Source organism: Salvelinus alpinus, chromosome 11, assembly GCF_045679555.1.
Source record: "Salvelinus alpinus chromosome 11, SLU_Salpinus.1, whole genome shotgun sequence".
Taxonomy (NCBI): domain Eukaryota; kingdom Metazoa; phylum Chordata; class Actinopteri; order Salmoniformes; family Salmonidae; genus Salvelinus; species Salvelinus alpinus.
In genome coordinates this window covers 31,431,833-31,450,190 of record NC_092096.1, presented here as the reverse complement: position 1 = coordinate 31,450,190, position 18,358 = coordinate 31,431,833, and the positions used below count along the sequence as shown (strand labels likewise).

General features: G+C 40.4%; 1 protein-coding gene across 1 annotated transcript; it reads left to right on the top strand.

Annotated features, from left to right (window-relative positions):
• The first annotated feature begins 422 nt into the window (after positions 1–422).
• LOC139533944 (putative ferric-chelate reductase 1) lies at positions 423–16,582 on the top strand. The gene is made up of 15 exons (XM_071332474.1): positions 423–713; positions 914–1,047; positions 8,869–8,966; positions 9,151–9,292; positions 10,267–10,461; positions 10,762–10,863; positions 11,040–11,184; positions 11,511–11,618; positions 11,771–11,886; positions 12,307–12,393; positions 12,570–12,661; positions 12,778–12,836; positions 12,981–13,118; positions 13,382–13,407; positions 13,539–16,582. The coding sequence occupies exons 1-15, from the start codon at positions 521–523 to the stop codon at positions 13,626–13,628; spliced, it is 1,725 nt and encodes a 574-aa protein (XP_071188575.1). The 5' UTR covers positions 423–520; the 3' UTR covers positions 13,629–16,582.
• The last annotated feature ends 1,776 nt before the right edge of the window (positions 16,583–18,358 follow it).

Here is an 18,358-nt window from a genome sequence, read left to right as displayed (position 1 = left end):
TGAATGCCCCTCCAACTGGTAATTACGAAAGGAAAACTCGTCTATCATACCTGAGCCCCGACTTCTCCCACATGCTGACCTCTGAAGTCAAGGAAGTGACCTCGATAACAACATTTTCGGCAGTTAAATGCAACAACAAAACACAATTTCTTAAAAACAATCTATTAATGTGGTTTTTGAACACTATCATTTGTTTACAAGCATAATAGCTGTACTTTTAGTTTATGGTTGACAGAGCTTGTTGGCGAACTTAGCCATTAGCCAATCAGCATTCTATCAAGAAGTGAATGCATCCAACTAATATTTACGACGTCACAATTGGTCATTTCCACCATCCCACTTGGTTATGAACGCAGCATAACCTGTCGCGACTAGTAGTATACTAGTACTCTCCACCCACAAGGCACTATAATACAAATTCTGCCCCTCACCCAAACTTCACAATTTGCTGGCATCGGTGGGTTATGGTCTCCATCAGTAGACTATTTTTTACAGTTTTCGTTTAAATAATTTAATCTAAATGGAACGATACATATTTATCATTGTGTTATTGGCGTGTTATCTGCGTGCGGTGCAGTGCTACAGCTCCGGAAAGGTGACTGGGGCGTGTGACAATATGACACCGCAACACAAAAACGGCGCGCAGCAAAGGCCCGCTCCATTCTCTGTCACCACTGACCGGTTCAGCTTTAAGGAGGGCGATGAAATCATAGGTGAGACATCATGTAGTTTTCTCTATTACTGGAGGGTTCATGCAGAGATATTGAACCCTCACTACTAGGCCTATAGGCTTTATTAATCTATCTATGGTTTGGCTGTTATAGGTAGATATGCTGAAAAGTAGATATGGAATGAATAACCGTCTCCATTTTCTATGGTGGTGTTTAAATCAACTAAACACTGTTGTTTACAGTCAGGCTCCTGGCAGCTTCCACTCCATTCATTGGGTTTATGTTACAAGCCAGAGAGGTTGGAGGAAGCAGTCCTCTGGGATCCTTCACTGTAACAAGTGGAAAGGCCCAGCTACTCACCTGCAACGGACTACCTGTGAGTCTATTCCCATAGAGACTGTCTAATTCCATTTAATTCTGTTTATTCCCACCTATCTATTACCACCTGACCTATTGCCTGCTTTTCTGTTATGTTATGAGAGCTACAGTATTACATATAACCAGGGGCGTAACTTTGGTTTTAGTAGTGGGGGTGCATAACTATTTTTTTGTATTATTATTTTTATCCACTCGGATAAACACTCCAAACAGCCTACCCGACCGCTCGGAGGTATCCGCATGGTCCTAAAGCACACCATTGCCTCGTTTTGTATCACATTCCAATGATAGGGAACCCGAGTGGCGCAGCGGTCTAAGGCACTGCATCTCAGTGCATGAGGCGTCACTACAGACACCCTGGTTCGAATCCACGCTGTATCACATCCGGCCATGATGGAGTCCCATAGGGTGGCGCACAATTGTCCTAGCGTCGTCTGGGTTTGGCCGGGGTAGGCAGTCATTGTAAATAAGAATTTGTTCTTAACTGACTTGCCTAGTTAAATAATGGTTAAAAAAATGCAATTTCAGAATGTGAAAGTTGCACCCCTGCATATAACATTGAAACAGTAATGGTTGTTTAGATCTTATAAATGTATTTATGAGACAGAAGAAAACAACAGTCTTGATTTTTTTTTAAAGATTCCGTTATTCCGTGTTCCTGCATGGGTCCTCCTGCTACCCTGTCGGGTAGAGTAGAGGCTGTAAGTCTACACTGAAAAACTTTAACAATGCAGTATAAAAATCAAAAATAGCAGTGTCAATATAGAAGTAAAAAATACAAATAAATGTAAGTGTCAATTCCAGTAGAGAAAGAACACAAGAATGTACATGTACTGATATGACTGCAGGTATACTGGTGATACAGTTGAAGTCGGAAGTTTACATACACCTTAGCCAAATACATTTAAAGTCAGTTTTTCACAATTCCTGACATTTAATCCTAGTAAAAATTAGGATAGGATCACCACTTTATTTTAAGAATGTGAAATGTCAGAATAATAGTAGAGAGAATGGTTTATTTCAGCTTTTATTTCTTTCATCACATTCCCAGTGGGTAAGAAGTTTACATACACTCAATTAGTATTTGGTAGCATTGCCTTTAAATTGTTTAACTTGGGTCAAATGTTTCGGGTAGCCTTCCACAAGCTTCCCACAATAAGTTGGGTGAATTTTGGCCCAATCCTCCTGACAGAGCTGGCATGCTTTTTCAGTTCTGCCCACACATTTTCTATGGGATTGAGGTCAGGGCTTTGTGATGGCCACTCCAATACTTCGACTTTGTTGCCTTTAATCCATTTTGCCACAACTTTGGAAGTATGCTTGGGGTCATTGACCATTTGGAAGATCCATTTGCGACCAAGCTTTAACTTCCTGACTGATGTCTTGAGATGTTGCTTCAATATATCCAGATAATTTTTCTTCCTCATAATGCTATCTATTTTGTGAAGTGCACCAGTCCCTCCTGCAGCAAAGCACCCCCACAACATGATACTGCCACCCCCGTGCTTCACGGTTGGGATGGTGTTATTCGGCTTGCAAGCCTCCCCCTTTTTCCTCCAAACATAACGATGGTCATTATGGCCAAACAGTTCTATTTTTGTTTCATCAGACCAGAGGACATTTCTCCAAAAAGTACGATCTTTGTCCCCATGTGCAGTTGCAAACCGTAGTTTGGCTTCTTTATGGCAGTTTTGGAGCAGTGGCTTCTTCCTTGCTGAGTGGCCTTTCAGGTTATGTCAATATAGGACTCGTTTTACTGTGGATATAGATACTTTTGTACCTGTTTCCTCCAGCATCTTCACAAGGTCCTTTGCTGTTGTTCTGGGATTGATTTGCACTTTTCGCCCCAAAGTACGTTCATCTCTAGGAGACAGAACGCGTCTCCTTCCTGAGCGGTATGACGGCTGCGTGGTCCCATGGGGTTTATAGTTGCGTACTATTATTTGTACAGATGAACGTGGTACCTTCAGGCGTTTGGAAATTGCGCCCAAGGATGAACCTGACTTGTGGGGGTCTACAAGGTTTTTTTTTGAGGTCTTGGCTGATTTCTTTAGATATTCCCCATGATGTCAAGCAAAGAGGCACTGAGTTTGAAGGGTGGCCTTGAAATATATCCACAGGTACACCACCAATTGACTCAAATGATGTCAATTAGCCTATCAGAAGCTTCTAAATCCATGACATCATTTTCTGGATTTTCCCAAGCTGTTTAAAGGCACAGTCAACTTAGGGTATGTAAACTTCTGACCCACTGGAATTGATATACAATGAATTATAAGTGAAATAATCTGTCTGTAAACAATTGTTGGAAAAGTTACTTGTGTCATGCACAAAAGTAGATGTCCTAACCGACTTGCCAAAACTATAGTTTGTGAACAAGAAATTTGTGGTGGTTGAAAAACAAGTTTTAGTGACTCCAACCTAAGTATATGTAAATTTCCGACTTCAACTGTAGATGAGGTAGTTAAAAGCATACAAACAAGGGTAAAGTGGCTGAGAAAAAGGATATATTTATGTAAGGTTGTGTGTGTTTGTTTAACTATCCTTGTGGGCAAGGTAAAACAAGGAAAATTCGGGGACATTTTGCCGGTCCCCATGAGGAAAAACCCTATTTTAGGCTTAGGGACTAGGTTTAGGGTTACAATTAGGTTTGGGGTTAGGAGTTACGATTAGGTATAGTTTTAGGGGTTTAGGGTTATGGTTAGGTTAGGGTTAGATTTAGGGTTAGGGAAAATAGGATTTTGGATGGAAATCAATTCTTTGGTTCCCACAAGGATAGCAATAGAAAACTGTGTGTGTGTTAGGAGAGCACCTCCTGTAATTGTGCATAATCAGTGCAGATCAAAAATAGTAACTAAAATATGTCAAACACCTATTTTTCAGTGGCAACTGACAAGACTATAGCTAACTAAATAGACCCAGAAAGAAACTATACCTAAGCAACAATTACTATTCAATTCAGTTGACTAAAACGAGACGAAACAAAATGATCTCTGTGACTAAAATCTGACTACTAAATTGAATGGAATGAGAGTTTTTGGAGAGATTGAAAGCTTTTCAGTGATGAGCACAATTAATGAGCACAACAGCATTCGGAAGGATGCAACACACACAGCCTACATCAGCTGGTGAGCTGCGGGTGAGCAAGCTATGCAGACAGGCTCCGCCTCCGATTATAAACATTGCGCAGGAGACTTTAATGGCTGTGATAGGAGAACTGAGGATGGATCAACAACATTGTAGTTAATCCACAATACTAATCTAATTGACACAGTGAAAAGACGGAAGCATTTACAGAATAAGAAGTATTCCAAAACATGCATTCTGTTTACAATTCACTTTTTGTCCTGAAAACAAATTTGGGGCAAATAAAACACATTACTGAGTACCACGCTACATATTTTCAAGCATAGTGCTGGCTGCATCATGTTATGGGTATGCTTGTAATCGTTAAGGATTGGGGAGTTTTTCACGATAAAAATAAATGGAAAAGGAGCTAAGCACTGGCAAAATCCTAGAGGTAAACCTGGTTCAGTCTCCTTCCCTCAGACACTGGGAGATGAATTCACCTTTCATCAGGACAAGAACCTAAAACAAAAGGCCAAAATTACACTGGAGTTGCTTACCAAGATGACAGTGAATGTTCCGGAGTGGTAGAGTTACAGTTTTGACTTAACCTCTACAGGTAAATAATGCCACAGGAATTATTAAATTAGCTATTGTAGCCCACAACCATATGACATTGCCAGATCAGGGCCTAACATATGGACGACTTAGAATATGCTATTTGGTTCTTCTGAAATAGACTACATTTTCTTCATATCATGTTTCTTTAGACCTGCCTTAAATAAATTATGGATTTATTGTGATTGTGTAGGTTATATTAAATTGTTTTATTAGAGTTTTTAAAATGTATATTTTCCAAAGGTCTGCATCAGAGACAGGGAACTACTAGTGTCAAGCACTTCAGTGAGACTTTGACCATTCACTTTCACAGGTAGCAAGACTGACTCTCCCCCACTCTGCCTATCCTGAACACCATCTCACCCTCTGGGCACTTAACAGTAAACCTGAGAGCTTGGACTTACGTGGTGGACACATCGAAGCTTTGTGCCCTTGCTGCTGACAATAAAAACAGGTCCCTCCCATCTGAACAAACTGCACGATCCCTTACTTACTCCTCCCAGACACCCCCCCCCCCAGAGTTACCTCCACCATCTGTGGTGTTCCTGGTGTCCCTTATGCCTCTGAAGCTTCTTGGAGTGGATGCTGCAGGTCGTGATGGGCCTCCTTTTCGTATGTTGAGGTACTGCAGTGCCAGCTTGGCCGCCATAAGCCCATCCTTGGGCTCATGCTCTCGGACCCAGGTCCGAGTGTTGTGTGGCAGAACTTGTAGAAGTTGCTCGAGGATGACGACCTCACCAATCTTGTCCTGTGTCTTCTCCGGTCGAACCCATCGGCAGTAGAAGTCCCTGAGGCGGTGGGAAGTCTTCGTCTGTGACTCTCCCGATGGTGTCGATCCAGCTCTGAAGCGTTGAAGGTAGGTCTCTGGAGAGATGTCCAACTTCACCAGCAGTGCTTCCTTCAGGTCCTTGTAGACTATGGACAACCCCTCATCAGTTGCTGTGTAAGCCTCTATGGCCTTTCCCTTGAGCAATGGATTTAGACGGCAGCCCACTCTTCCTCTTGCCACCGCCACGCCTTGGCCATTCGTTAAAAACTTCAGCAGGTAGTTTTCAATGTCCACCCTCTGCTGGTAAGAAGGCATTTTTGGCTCCTTCCACAGGAATGCTGGAGGGTTGACATTGGTGCTGCTGGACTGGTCTCCTGGTGCTGGGGTTGAGGTTGAGGTTAACATCATTGCTACTTCAAAACCCTGCTGTGGAGTTGAAGTCCCTGCTATGTCAACCCTCAGTCGACTTGGTGTTGGCAGACCCATTCATGGGCTCTGGCTGGCAAGCTCAGCTTGGGAGACGTGAGGGATGTGAGGTTAGATTGTCATAGACCCCGGAACTCCTGCTTGAGGTCTTTGTCCCGCCTCTCCAGGCTACCATGGTTGGATGTGGTTCTCGGCCCTCCACCAGTTCTCCAGCCGCTCCTTCAGTCGGCTGCTCACATGGACCTTCTCTGGTTGTATCTGATGATTCCATTGGCAGCTCACGCAGGTCTGAAAACCTTTACCTTACGCAAATGTTTGCGGCGCAGGTAGGTTCTGTCGCTTGTATTTTCAATCTATTGACGCATTGCGCGTGATGCACAATATGTAAACAATAGCTGAATATAGTCGACAAAGGGAACGTTTCCTCGCAATCAGCTGGAAGTTCGGCTAGGCTCGGCCATATTGTGCAAGTGTTTGTCACATGTGAATTGCATCAGTATTGAAAATAAAAAATGTAAATAAAAATTAAATACAGACCAGCATACTGAAGGTCAGGTTGATCTGTCGATATTTGATGTCACATTCTTACCTGCTAAAGGACCAACCTCACAGACAACCGGTAAAGTATCATTTTATTAATCATTCTGGCTGGTAGAGGTCGTGAGAGGTAACTTTGCTCAACCAAACGCACATATCTGCCCAAAGTAGAATTCTATGCAATTCAACGTCGGGTCTTCAGGCTAAGTTATTTTTTAAATTTTATTTCACCTTTATTTAACTAGGTAAGTATTTGATCAAATAGGGCTATCTTCTGTATACCACCCCTACCTTGTCACAACAAAGCTGATTGGCTCAAATGCATTAAGAAGGAAACTTTTAACAAGGCACACCTGTTAATGCATTAGAGATAACTACCTCATGAAGCTGGTTGAAAGAGTGCCAAGAGTGGGCAAACCTGTCATCAAGGCAAAGGGTGGCTACTTTGAAGAATCTCAAATATAAAATATATTTTGATTTGTTTAACACTTCTTTGGTTGCTACATGATTCCATATGTGTTATTTCATAGTTTTGATGTCTTCACTGTTATTCTACAATGTAGAAAATAGTAAGAATACAGAAAAACCCTTGAATAAGTAGGTGTGTCCAAACTTTTGACTGGTACTGTATATATACTGCCTGAATCTCAGGTGGGAACAGTTCCGGCGACCTTTATGATTGCACATTCGGCAAATCACCAGCAGACGGAGTTTCCTTTGAATCCATTTTCCCATTCACTGTGTTGGTGGTGCTCATAAAATGTATCATATCTCAAAGGTGGCACCACAGGTCCCAGAGTGGTGGGGCGATTTTTTTCTTCTTCCTGAATGTAACCAGGTAAAACTCAGAAAACTGATTGTAGCAGGCACCTTAAGGGTTCCCCTATTTCCTGGGGCAAGTAGACTGAGAAGTCGGGAGAGTTGAGGCTGCTCTGTGGTTGCCCCTTGGAAAGTGGGAGCGCGCTCTGCTTTCTTTGAAGACGAATCTCTTTTGAGATATTCATATTTTGAATGTTGAATAAATTAAAGTACATTTCTGAATATCAGAATCGAGACATACTCCATATTTTGGAGCACACCATCAGGAGTATAATGGCACAGATGTTGTCTGTAACATGTACGGTTCACGGATCATAGGATCTTACAGGAGGCATGTATACAGTGCATTCGGAAAGTATTCAGACCCCTTGACATTTTGTTACGTGACAGCCTTATTCTAAAATGGATTAAGTTGTCCTCCTCAATCTACACACAATACCCCATAATGACAAAGCAAAAATAGGTTTAAAAAAAATGGAAATAATGATGCTGACACCACCAAGCTTCACCATAGCGATGGTGCCAGGTTTCCTCCAGCAAGTTCAATCTTGCTTTCATCAGACCAAAGATTCTTGTTTCTCATGGTCTGAGAGTCCTTCAGGTGCCTTTTGGCAAACTCCAAGCAGGCTGTCATGTGCCTTTTACTGAGGAGTGGCTTCCGTCTGGCCACTCAGAGATGGTTGTCCTTCTGGAAGGTTATCCCATCTCCACAGAGGAATTCTGGAGCTCTGTCAGACTGACCATCGGGTTCTTGGTCACCTCCCTGACCAAGGACCTTCTCCCCCGATTGCTCAGTTTGGCCAGGCGGCCAGCTTCTGGAAGAGTCTTGGTTGTTCCAAACGTCTTTCATTTAAGAATGATGGAGGCCACTGTGTTCTTGGGGACCTTCAATGCTGCAGAAATGTTTTGGTACCCTTCCCTCGACACAATCCTGTCTCGGAGCTCTACGGACAATTCCTTCGACTTAATGGCTTGGTTTTTGCTCTGACATGCAATGTCAATTGTTGGACCTTATATAGCCAGGTGTGTACCTTTCCAAATCATGTCCAATTAATCTAATTTACCACAGGTGGACTCCAATCAAGTTGTAGAAAGATCTCAAGGATTATCAATGGAAACAGGATGCACCTTAGCTCAATTTAGAGGCTCAATGGAAAAAGCTCTGAATACTTATGTAAATAAGGAATTTCTAAAAACCTGTTTTCACTTTGTCATTATGGGGTATTGTGTGTAGATTGACAAGGAAAACATTTAATTTAATACATTTTAGATTAAGGCTGTAAAATAACATTATTTGGAAAAAGTCAAGGGGTCTGAATACTTTCCCAATAATGCACTGTAGGTCTAAAAGGGCCTAAAATGGGCACTTTCATCATGATGCCACCCCCCCCCTAATCGTTTTAATAAAAATTTAAAAAGCATAACAAACATCCCTCCTCCCAATTAAATGTTTATGTGAGAATAGCCAGAACAATCTAAGAAACCCTAAATATCTTTGGGTCTCCCTGGCATGGAATCATACTGTTGCATCTGAATAAAACTAAATCTTCATGGATCCTTTTTTTTTCTTTTTTTTCTTCTCAGAATTCTGCAGTTTCTCACACATCAGATTCACCTAAATCCTCCATCCAGGGAATATGGAGGGCCCCCATATCAGGCAACCTCAACTCCATCCAATTCAGGTGTTTCACCCATCCAATATCCCCTAGCTCGTGAAGCAGAATGTTCACGTCTTATACCCTGGGGCCCGGTTTCCGGTACACAGATTAAGCCTCGTTCTTGACTAAAACACACTTTCAATGGAAAATCCGTCCCTTAATGTTATTACATTGCATTACTATTTGTTCTGCCATGCCATTTTTACAGTGCATCCTTTGTAAAAGATTACTCCACCTTCTGGGTTGGAGTGAGAAGTTCTACAGTTACATACAACGTTGCTGCTGCACCCTCAACTAACAGCACATCCATATCCATCACCTCTACCTCCTCCTTCACCTCATCCTCAAAAGTGAGTAAGATTACAATATTCAGATTAATATAATAATTTGATTAAAACATTTGCATGCTTTGCAAGAAGAATGATTTCCCTAATAATCCTGTTTATTTGGACACGAAATCAGGCTACTGATGGGACTTTGATAAATGCAGACAATTGCCAATCAAAATATACGTGCTACCATGTTATTTTTGGGAAGCCTATTTGATTCTGACTTCTGACATTTTTAACTCCCTTCACTCGTGCAAAGGAGGGAGGCTTGCACTGCTGGTTTTATCACATGCGCAGATCAAATACACTGCTGGAACTACGATTAAGGTGTTTACACTCTTCAAAGGTGCTATCTAGAACCTAACAGGAGAACCCTTTGAAGAACCCCTTTTGGTTCCATGTAGAACCCTTTTGGTTCCAAGTAGAATAATTTTGGGTTCCATGTAGAACCCTTTTCACAGAGGGTTCTACATAGAACGCAAAAGAGTTCTACCCTGGAACTAAAAAGGATTCTACCTGGAACCTTAACGTCTCCTTCTATGGGGACAGCTGCAGAACCCTTTTGGAACCCTTTTTTCTAAGAACTTGTCAATGTATCACAAGTGTAATTGATAGTCTATCAAAAGGGGATATTTGTATTTGTCCTGTTTCATTGCATGTAGAAGTGGGTAACCTGTACGAGCGTGAGGTGTGAAATGGAAATGTGTTTTTTGCATTTCCCAACTCCCCGAGAGTGGGGTCATTGACGGCGACCCTGGAGCAATTAGGGTTAAGTGCCTTGCTCAAAGGCAGATCAACAGATTTTTCACCTTGTCGGTTCAGGGATTCGAACTAGCAACCTTTCAGTTACTGGCCCAACGCTCTAACCTCTAGGCTACCTGCCGCTCACTCTCAGACAATATTGTCATATTACATTTTCAAACAAACAATAAGATTTATTTTTACATCAGTTGTCCCAAAGTGCTTTACAATAACATTGACTATGTTTGTAATAGTTGTCCAACTCCAGCACTGGATGTGGCAGCACTAAGGTCTGTTTCAGCCAACCTCTGAACTGTGACCCTGGGGTCAGTCCAGACTGTTACTTCCTGTCTGCTATGACTTCTCCCGGTGATACAGCCGTCCAGCTGGAGATGACCGGCCCTTCAGATGGCTACATCGCCATCGGCTTCTCAGATGACCAGAGGATGGTAATGTAGCCTTTTCAGAAGTAGTGCATGCACATCCTGCAATTCAATATGCTTATCCAAATTTCGAGGCACTCGTCCAGATACTTTCACTTCAATGAAAACGGTGAACAAGTTTATTTTTAAAACGAAGAGGGATTGTATGAGGGCAGTTGGAAGGCAGCCAATAAACTGCAGGAGCATTCAACAGTGTGCTATTTTTATTTTATGAATTTTTGTTTATTGTACCCTGCACCTTCAAGTGGCCTGTGGCAGGGTTGATTGTGTTCCTCTCATAATCTGTTTTCCTCTGCATCACATAAGGGAAATGATGACATCTATATTTGTGGACGGGACAGTGGCGGGCTCATCCAATTGCAACACGCCTTTTCAACAGGAAGGAAGATACCGGACATACTTCCTCTGGTACTTGCTTGCTATTATGACATATGAAAAGCTAGGAGGATGATAGAAATTGAATATGGACTGGAATTAAAGTTCTGATTTGACTGATTTGAAATGGAATGTACCTCCAACCCTGATGCTATAATGACTCACAAAACAATCGGTAATGACTCAAATGTCTCTTTGTCCTTTTCTAGGGAAATGTTTCTGATGTTAAATCCTCAGTGAATAATAGTATCATTAGCTGTTCCTTTACGACTAGGAACCCCATTTCAACTCAGCGATCCGGAGGGTCTAGTTCCCTCTACTATCTCATGATCGTTCATGGACCCTCCAGTACTGGTACAGTATGAGCCAAAAGTTTACAACATTGTAGCACCAGTCCTGGTACAGAGGAAGTGGTTGTGTCCCTCTGTCATTTTATTTACATAGTGCTATGACATCTTTAGATAATAATGAGTGACATTACATGGACATGGAAGACGGGATCTTAACTCAGCACTCCTACTCTGAGATATTTTATGAATACTGTTATTTAATAAGTATTCAAATATTGTGGACCTGGTACTGATGAATAAAGCGGTCTGCTTCAGTCAAGCAGTCATATGTTTCATAATATCCTTTTATTCTATTTCTCTTCCATTTCACTTTTCGGTTGACTTTGACAGGGACAATCGGCTTTCACACTGGCACCTTCATCAGTGACACTAAAGTGGATATTTCAAGTCCTCAAGTTGTTACAAGTGAAAAAGAGCCACCTATTATTAAAGCACATGGTAAGGTTGCCGTTTCCTTGGTGAGATGAGTTTGCATGCATAACCTCAAACAAATTGTTATACGGTAATACACTGATTATAACTACATATACAAGCTTATAGATTTGTGTATTGATTATGGATGATTGATTTATTATCCTGTTGTACTTCAGGTTCCCTGATGTTGATAGCGTGGATGACCACAGGTAGTTTGGGAATGATCATAGCCAGGTATCTGAAAGGTGTGGCCAAGGGGAAACATTATTTTGGGAAAGATGTTTGGTTTCTGGTGAGTTTCTATAATACTGTCCCTAATGTGTTAGTGTAACAAAATTAGATTGTACCGTAAGTTAGATTGTACTTGAAATGCTTTCACTGCTATCGAATTGGTGCCTTTTCTACATATAGCGTGACTGGGAGAGTGTGTCAAGCAGGCGGTCACTTGTGTTTGCGAGGAAGCTATGCTGTTAATTAAGCAAGCAGACTGACGTCCGTCACGTTTCAAATTTCAAGTTTTATTAGTCGTATGTACGGGATACACATGGTATACACTGTCCAACAATATGCTGACTTGCAGGTTCCTTCTCGACAATACAACGACAATAAGAAAACAAATATATATAAGAAAATGAACATAAAAATTAGTAATGTTTTTAGTTCCAAATAATAATGTCATATAATCTGTACTCTTGACTTGCATGTTCCTCAGGCGCACGTGTCTCTTATGACACTCACTGTTGCCGCCACCATCATCGCCTTCATTTTGGCCTTCTCAGAAGTTGGAGGCTGGAGTGGGGTATGTATCATAAACCTTTACTGCACGCCGACTGTTATTTAAAACAAACAGACCTATCTGACAAATGCTGTACCGTCTACAGTTTTATGAAACCTACTCTATTATGGAAGTTATGAGTTATGAGAGACAGTTTATGAGCCCATCTGTGTTTATAGGGAGCCCATCTGTGTTTATAGGGAGCCCATCCTGTGTTGGGCTGCATCGTTATGATCTTGGCCTTCTTCCAGCCTATCGCTGCCATGTTCCGATGTGGACCTCATCATCACTGGTAAGGGATACAGACTCATACCTAGTGTATGTCAGTTTGCTCATGTGTATGTAAATCCAAAAGTGGCTTGTTTTCTCAAGGTAATGTATTATTTTTGTGTTATTGTTTTTTCACAGGCGATTCCTCTTCAATTGGTCCCATGCTTTGAATGCAGTGGCAATAAAACTTTTAGCTGGTAAGGAACTGTGATCATGACATTGTTTTTGTTGGATTTTATTAGCATAGTACAAAGTACCGTATCTTCTCAGCCAATATCTGTCAAACATGTTTGCTGTTGCACTACTACCATGTTAGTAATTGTGTTGACATTATCTTCCAGTGGCAGCTATATTCACTGGGCTGTCGTATTTTGACACCTCTGAGGATGGTTGGCTTCTGAAGGTGATGGGGGGGTTTGTTGGATGGGAGGCAACGATGTACATCCTGCTAGAATTCCACATCCGCTGGAAGCTCAATGGTGAGATCAAATACATAATGATATCGATCTTAATTTAGTTAAATTCAGGTTGATGATATCTAGCCCCCTATAATATTGAATATCCTCATATTGTGGATCTGCCATATAACTTTTGTCGGCCTCTTGGCGTACGTCCAAAGCTCTGACGAAGGACAAGAGGCCGACACGTAAGCTTGAATAAACAAAGTGATACAAGCAAGAGAAGTGTGCAGGTTTCTCTTTTCTGTTCAAATACTTCAATATAACTTTGGTTGTTCTTCTAGATCATGCAGAGAATGCTTCTGAATCGGTACGATGAATCCCACCATTTAATCCCACACATTTAAATGTACTTATTGTGTCAGTGAATTAGTAAGTGACTCATTCTTAACAACTATTTTGTCTGCCACGGCTGTACTTGACTTTTCATTTCTCCCCCAGACAAGAATGGAGTTGTTACTGCTGGTCTTGTTTTTCCTTGGAAATATAGCCTTTTTGGTGGCACTACTTGTTGGAATTGGCTCGTCATGAAGATCCGCTGAGCAATGGACTGAGATCGGAATGTTGTGATACAGTATATCTATAAAATAGCTCACTGTACAGTATATTTTAAGTTGTTTTGTATTTGTTTGTTGTCAAATGTTTTAAAGTATCTGTCCATTGATTGAGGATTGAATGCGATCAGATCATCAATTTATACAGTATCCCTCCATATAAGTATGACAGACCTTCCACGAGGACAGGCATATTGGAAATTTAACCAGGGTTTATTGACTGACACTACTTTCTTAACACAAAGTAAGGAATTCTTAACAGACTTTTTCTTGCACAATATTGGTTCAGTGGACCCAATTATTGTAGCTTTAGAGGCCATTGAATTCAATTTTCATCCCAAAAACGGTATCGGTCAACAGAGAAAAGAATTTAAACAGAAATAGAACATCTAACATTACACATCAATGGTGTTGAATGTACCACAGAATCCCTGAATAATCTACACACAAAACAAAAGGAGATTGAGGAATTTATTCAGGAAAGACCGAGTTAAAAAACATTTTTTTTCCCCAGAGCAAATTCAATACAGTAACCCGACCAAAAAGAACCCACAGAAAAAAGTTACAAACGATGGAGAAATCCTTCTCACCAAAGGAGATTCTGAATGAGGAAGGTCCTCCAACCTGAGTTGATGATGAGTTTTGTGATATACAGTACCAGTCAAAAGTTTGGACACACCTACTCATTCAAGGGTTTTTCTTTTCTTTTTACTATTTTGTACCTTGTAGAATAATAGTGAAGACATCAAAACTATGAAACAACACATATTGAATTATGTAGTAACCAACAGTGTTAAACAAATAAAAATATATTTTATATTTGAGATTCTTCAAAGTAGCCACCCTTTGCCTTGATGACAGCTTTGCATACTCTTGGCATTCTCTCAACCAGCTTCATGAGGTAGTCACCTGGAATGTATTTCAATTAACAGGTGTGCCTTGTTAAAAGTTAATTTGTGGAATTTCTTTCCTTCTTAATGCGTTCGAGCCAATCAGTTGTGTTGTGACAAGGTAGGGGTGGTATACAGAAGATAGCCCTCTTTGGTAAAAGACCAAGTCCATATTATGGCAAGAACAGCTCAAATAAGGAAAGAGAAAAGACAGTCCATCATTACTTTAAGACATGGTCAGTCAATTTGTAAAATTTCAAGAACTTTTAAAGTTTCTTGAAGTGCAGTCGCAAAAACCATCAAGCTCTATGATGAAACTGGCTCTCATGAGGACCGCCACAGGAAAGGAAGACCCAGAGTTACCTCTGCTGCAGAGGATAAATTCATTAGATTTAACTGCACCTCAGATTGCAGCCCAAATAAATGCTTTACAGAGTTCAAGTAACAGACACATCTCAACATCAACTGTTCAGAGGACTGCGTGAATCAGGCCTTCATGGTCAATTTGCTGCAAAGAAACCACTACTAAAGGACACCAATAATTTGGAGAGACTTGCTTGGGCCAAGAAACACGAGCAATGGACATTAGACTGGTGGAAATCTTCCCTTTGGTCTGATGAGTCCAAATTTCAGATTTTTGGTTCCAACCGTCGTGTCTTTGTGAAACACACAGTAGGTGAATGGATGATCTCTGCATGTATGGGTCCCACCGTGAAGCATGAAGGAGGTGTGATGGTGAGGGGGTGCTTTGCTGGTGACACTGTCGTGATTTATTTAGAATTCAAGGTACAGTTAACCAGCATGGCTACCACAGCATTCTGCAGCGATACGCCATCCCATCTGGTTAGTGCTTAGTGGGACTATCATTTGTTTTCAACAGGACAATGACCCAACACACCACCAGGCTGTGTAAGGGCTATTTGACCAAGAGAGTGATGGAGTGCTGCATCAGATGACCTGGCCTTCACAATCACCCGACCTCCACCCAATTGAGATGGTTTGGGATGAGAAGGAGCGCAGAGTGAAGGAAAAGCAGCCAACAAGTGCTCAGCTTATGTGGGAACGCCTTCAAGACTGTTGGAAAAGCATTCCTCATGAATTTGGTTGAGAGAATGCCAAGTGTGCAAAGCTGTCATCAAAGCAAATGGTGGCTACTTTGAATCTTAAATATAAAACATATTTTGATTTGTTTAACACTTTTTTGGTTACTACATGATTCCAGAATGTGTTATTTCATAGTTTTGATGTCTTCACTATTATTCTACAATGTAGAAAATAGTAAAAAGAAAGAAAAACCCTTGAATGAGTAGATGTGTCCAAACTCTTAACTGGTACTGTACGTTTCTCCAAAAATCATGTTAGAGTATCTGCTACACAAAAATATATTGTGAAGGCCTAATTTCACAGGACTAACTATGGTTGGCAATTGATTACTTTCAGACGGGGAAAATGCCTGGCCTCGATGGCATTCCAATCGAGATAGGCTTTTTATGAACTACTGAAAGATCAATTAATGTCATGTTTTAATTACTCGTATATAAACTATCAGACACACAAAATTAGAGACTGATCTCTCTCCTACTGAAGCAGGAGCCAGGGGGGCAGTACAAAGAGCCAGTCTCTTTAAAAGAATTGGAGTTACCCCACCATGCAAAAATATTGGCAAAATGTACTGCTCGTAGAATTAAAAAGGTCCAACCGGTAAATTAAGAGTCAACAACATTATTTGGGTATTAGCAAACAGAATATGAGCTTTACAAATGAGATAAAAAATAAAACAAGATTTTCACTGGACAGTTACTTTAAGTTGTGTTTTTATACTCTGTCACACCATTATCATTATATTACATGACATTTAATAGTGGAACTGATTTATAATAAAGTGATTGCTCAAAATCTGTACAACATTTTACAAATAATGAATTTCTTATTTACCTTGCTATTATAATCATAAGGTGACAGCCAAGTATATTGGCACCCTTGCACTTTTCTTCAAATAATTTCAAATAAACAAATATATACATTTTGGTTCCACAACCTTTTGGATTGTCAACATTGCATTTTTTTAAACTTAAGTTTACAATTTTATTTGATAAAATAAAATGGTACAACATTTAGTGTGCCTGTTTGAACTGAGGACTTACAGTATGGTAAGAACCCATTAGTTACAGGCCGCTTTTTTTTTTTTTTACTGACTGACAGTACTTTTAGAAAATGCCCCCCCAAAAAGTGGAGAAAGTGAGATATACAGCTGGTGGGAGTTGTAGTTCTAATGAAACGGTGGTAACTTTTCAGCTTCGTGCTTCTTCTTGGCCGTCCAATTGATTGACCTTCATGTCTTAAAGTAATGATGACTGTCATTTCTCTTTGCTTATTTGAGCTGTTCTTGCCATAATATGGACTTGGTATTTTACCAAATAGGGCTATCTTCTGTATACCACCCTTACCTTGTCACAAGAGACTGTAGAGACAGCATCCAAGATGGACGTTCGTATACACCGTTTCATGAGGCTTGCCATCTTTCTAGATCCAGTTTTACTGGGATTACTACGCCTGCGCACTAGCACTCAGTGCACACAAGGAGCAGTGACGATGTGATCACTTTATCCAGAAACATGACAGACATTGGAATTTTAACACTCTTATTAAAAATACCCAGAAGAAGCTAAATCAATGGCTACAGAGGGACTTATCTTTAAAAGGTAGAGTCCTAATAACCAAGGCTGAAGGTATCTCTAGACTAACATATGGCGCTCTATCTTTATATCTTGACAGTAAGATAAGCAAGGAGATAGACCAGATGCTTTTCAACTTTCTTTGGAGAAACCGTACCCATTACATTAGGAAAACTGTTGTAATGAACACTTATGAGAATGGTGGACTGAATTTTCTGGACTTTACTACTTTAAATAATATTTTTAAGATCAATTGGATAAAACAATTCCTAAGAAGACCCACTTCTATCTGGAATTTTATTCCTCATCATGTCTTCTCTACTTTTGGTGGCCTTAACTTCATGTTGTTGTGCAATTATAATATTGACAAAATTCCAGTGAAACTTTCTGCCGTTCATCGGCAGGTTTTCTTGTCATGGTCCTTAATTTATAAACACAATTTTTCTCCACACAGATATTATATATGGAATAATTGGGATATATTGTATAAAAATACTTCTTTGTTTTTAGAATATTGGTTCCGAAATAATATCCTATTGGTGAGCCAACTGGTAAATGCAGAGGGTCTTTTACTCAGTTATAAGGAATTCCTATCACTTTACAAGGTCCCTGTAACACCTAAAGATTTTGCAATTGTTTTAGACGCCATTCCCTCAGGTGTTGCTCTGTTATTCAGGAACGTGTCAAGACCTGACCCTCAGAGCCTACCTTCTATTGACCCTGTTGACTCATCAGTAGGAAAGATTTGTTTCTCTTCTGGTCCATTCAACAACAGAGCGATACGAACCTTGTTTCAGCAGGATGTTGTATCTATACCTTATGTCATGCCTTATTGGAATGGATTTATTGATAATATCTGTTGGAAAAAAGTTTGGATGTTGCCACACACATACCTACTTGTTAACAAAATTAAGGAAGTTTCCTTTAAAATTATTCATAAATATTATCCTGCCAACCACTATATGAAGAAGTTTAAGGAAAACATCAACTCAAATTGCTCCTTTTGTAATGACCACCCAGAAACAGTGTTGCATCTTTTTTGACATTGTATACATGTAAGAAAACTGTGGCAAGACATCAGTAGATTTATAATTGAACACATTTATGAAGATTTTACACTATTGTGGAGAGATGTACTGCTT